The 2,500-nt window shown below is 43.7% G+C and overlaps 1 protein-coding gene across 1 annotated transcript in view; it reads right to left on the bottom strand.

Moving 5' to 3' along the window:
* LOC138049395 (protein sidekick-1-like) overlaps positions 1–2,500 on the bottom strand; it is a 71,887-nt gene that overhangs the window by 42,101 nt on the left and 27,286 nt on the right. The window contains exon 9 of the mRNA XM_068895647.1: positions 1,491–1,784. Within this exon, the coding sequence (XP_068751748.1) occupies positions 1,491–1,784 (294 nt within the window). The remainder of the gene's footprint in view (positions 1–1,490; positions 1,785–2,500) is intronic.

Genomic DNA, 2,500 nt, shown 5'->3' with positions numbered 1-2,500 from the left:
ATACACTTCTGTGACGTGCTCCACAAAACGACAACGTGAAATGATCAAATTTTAGGTTCTGACGACGGAGGGTGTAAATTGCAAGTTGCGGGTTGGGGTTTCAGGCAGGAGCCCATCTGGAGCGTGCAACTTCCATACAGCGTCTGTGAAACGGCGTTTTCACAAGTAGGTTTATTTTTAGACTAGGCCTTCCCGCGAATTAGGTCAAAAAACAAAGGCAGTTCCGGTTCGGTGACCCTATGACGTCAGCTTAATTTCTTTTAATTGGTCATCGGGCTCCTGTGGGAGTCTCATTAGCGGGAAATTCAATCTAAAAATAACCTTACTTGGGTAAACGCCGTTGCACGAAAATAGGTTAGTTGCACGCTCCGGGTGATGGGCTCCTGTTTCAGGTCATTGTTTCATCGCAGCTGAAACAACCCAAACCTTTACTAATGCTAACATTAGGCATAAACTGAATAAGATTTAAGCTAAGGTTAGCATTTTTGTAAATGTTTGGGTTGTTTCATCTGTGATGAAACAATGACCTGAAACCCTAACCCGCAACCCGCAACCTGCAACTTGCACTGTACACCCTCCGTTTTGACGACGACATGAGCATACAGCAGTGAACCGCTCATTTTCTACCGCCTCTTCAAAACCGTTATAGCATAGTTCGCCCGGTTTGTGCAACAGAAAAAGATGGACTATTCGTGAAATTCTTATGATAGCGCAAAGTTACTCTGAAGTGGCGTTTTCGTCGACATAAACGTTGTCCTTGCTGAAACTCCCAAATACATGGTTTCGGTTCGACCTTGTTGAGCTGCGTCGTTGCTGTACTTGCCACGGAGGTTTAAATAAAGATGGTCCGGGTAGGTGATAGGTGAATAGGTAGGTAGGTGGTAGGTGAATTTAACTCTGTTTTTATGCAAAACGTTTCTTCTGTTTATCAAATCAGCATCCATTCTAGTCAGGTGAGTGACAACGCTCCATTCGCTACTTTCGCAAATCCCACAATACAAAAAACCAAGGTGACACACCATAACACCAACCTGCTGCGGCTAACACATCACGCATGCGTATGACCATTTCACCCAGTCAAATAGCAGCCATGGACGGCTGTTTCGGCTTTGCTGGGCCTCATCAGCATAGCGCAGCTAGCATACCAAACTGATGTTTGAGGCACCCCTTTCAGTGGCAGCTCCACATACAAGTCATGTGGTAAGCTGGGTTGGGAACAGCTAAATTGTTCTCCCACGGCAAGCGTGTGGGAAGGTGGATCTCCAAAAGAGATCCCCCATAATACAGTTCATTTTGGGGGGTCATTTGCATCAAAACAATGAATATCCAGTTCACCGAAGCATGATACAGTCCCAAGAGTAAATAACGTGTATTAATTTGTTTTTATGTAAAGAACTCCCCAAACGTATTGCGTTATGGGACTGGGAAAACCATCTATTGTTCACTCATGGACAAAAACCAAGAACAAGTTTTAAACACAATGATCTTACTCGTTTGGTTCGTTGTTGCGTTTACAGGAGAACTGGGCTGACCAGGTCCCGCTTTCGTCTTGGCCCGAACTCTAATGTTGTAAGTGACGAACATTTCTAGGTCATCTAGCACTGCTGTTCGGTTGTTCTCGCCGTCAACAGTTCTATTTCTTATCAAACAACTTCCATTCCTCAATTCAACTATATACCCGGTTATGTCTCCATTGCGGTCATCCACCGGTACTTCGTCCCAGGACACGCGCACGCTTGAAAGTGACCAAGAGCGGGTTCTCACGTTCACTGGAGGAGAAGGAACTGAGAACAGAAACATACACATTTCAAATAGTTGATCGAAATATTACATATCTCAATCAACTATGTGCTATATATATTACTATTTACTAAAGCTTTGACCGACCAACTCGATAGTGTAGTGGTGAATGACGTACGCTGATAATCCAATCCTTGGTTTGCACCTGACGTCATGGAGTAACGAACGTAACGAACGAACGTAACGTTGGTGTAACGAATAATAGCGAAAAAGTCTTGCGAATTTGGCTCTATTATCATGCAAAACGCGAGCGACATTTTGCTTTTGTTTTGTACACTAACGTGGCCGTCCAGTCACGTGACTGCAAACCAAGAATAGCCTGGGTTCAATACGTAATTTGATCATTTTTTCCTTTTATATTAAAAAAAAAAAAACATTTGCCGTTTGCAATGGTAACGACCGTTCACGAAAGGGAAATGCGCAGTGGAGACGGGACCCGATGCTTCAAAAGCGCTGTTGATCGTCGAACCAGTTATGGCTTCCTACATATAATGATCATGCCCATACTGAGATTGTTGCTGGCTTGTTCCCACTTTAAGTAAATGATGTCCTTGGTGGGCACAGTAACGTTTTCGACCGAAATAGATAGGAAGTTTGATTAATGGAAGCCAAAACGTAGTTTGACAGTTGGCGACTGCGGAATTATGAAAATCGCAGTAATGGCACAAGAAATGCTACACAAAAGGTGAAAAGAACAAGG

This window comes from Montipora capricornis, chromosome 5, assembly GCF_036669925.1.
Source record: "Montipora capricornis isolate CH-2021 chromosome 5, ASM3666992v2, whole genome shotgun sequence".
Lineage (NCBI taxonomy): Eukaryota > Metazoa > Cnidaria > Anthozoa > Scleractinia > Acroporidae > Montipora > Montipora capricornis.
Note: the sequence above shows the minus strand (reverse complement) of the source record. Positions and strands in the feature narration are given on the sequence as shown.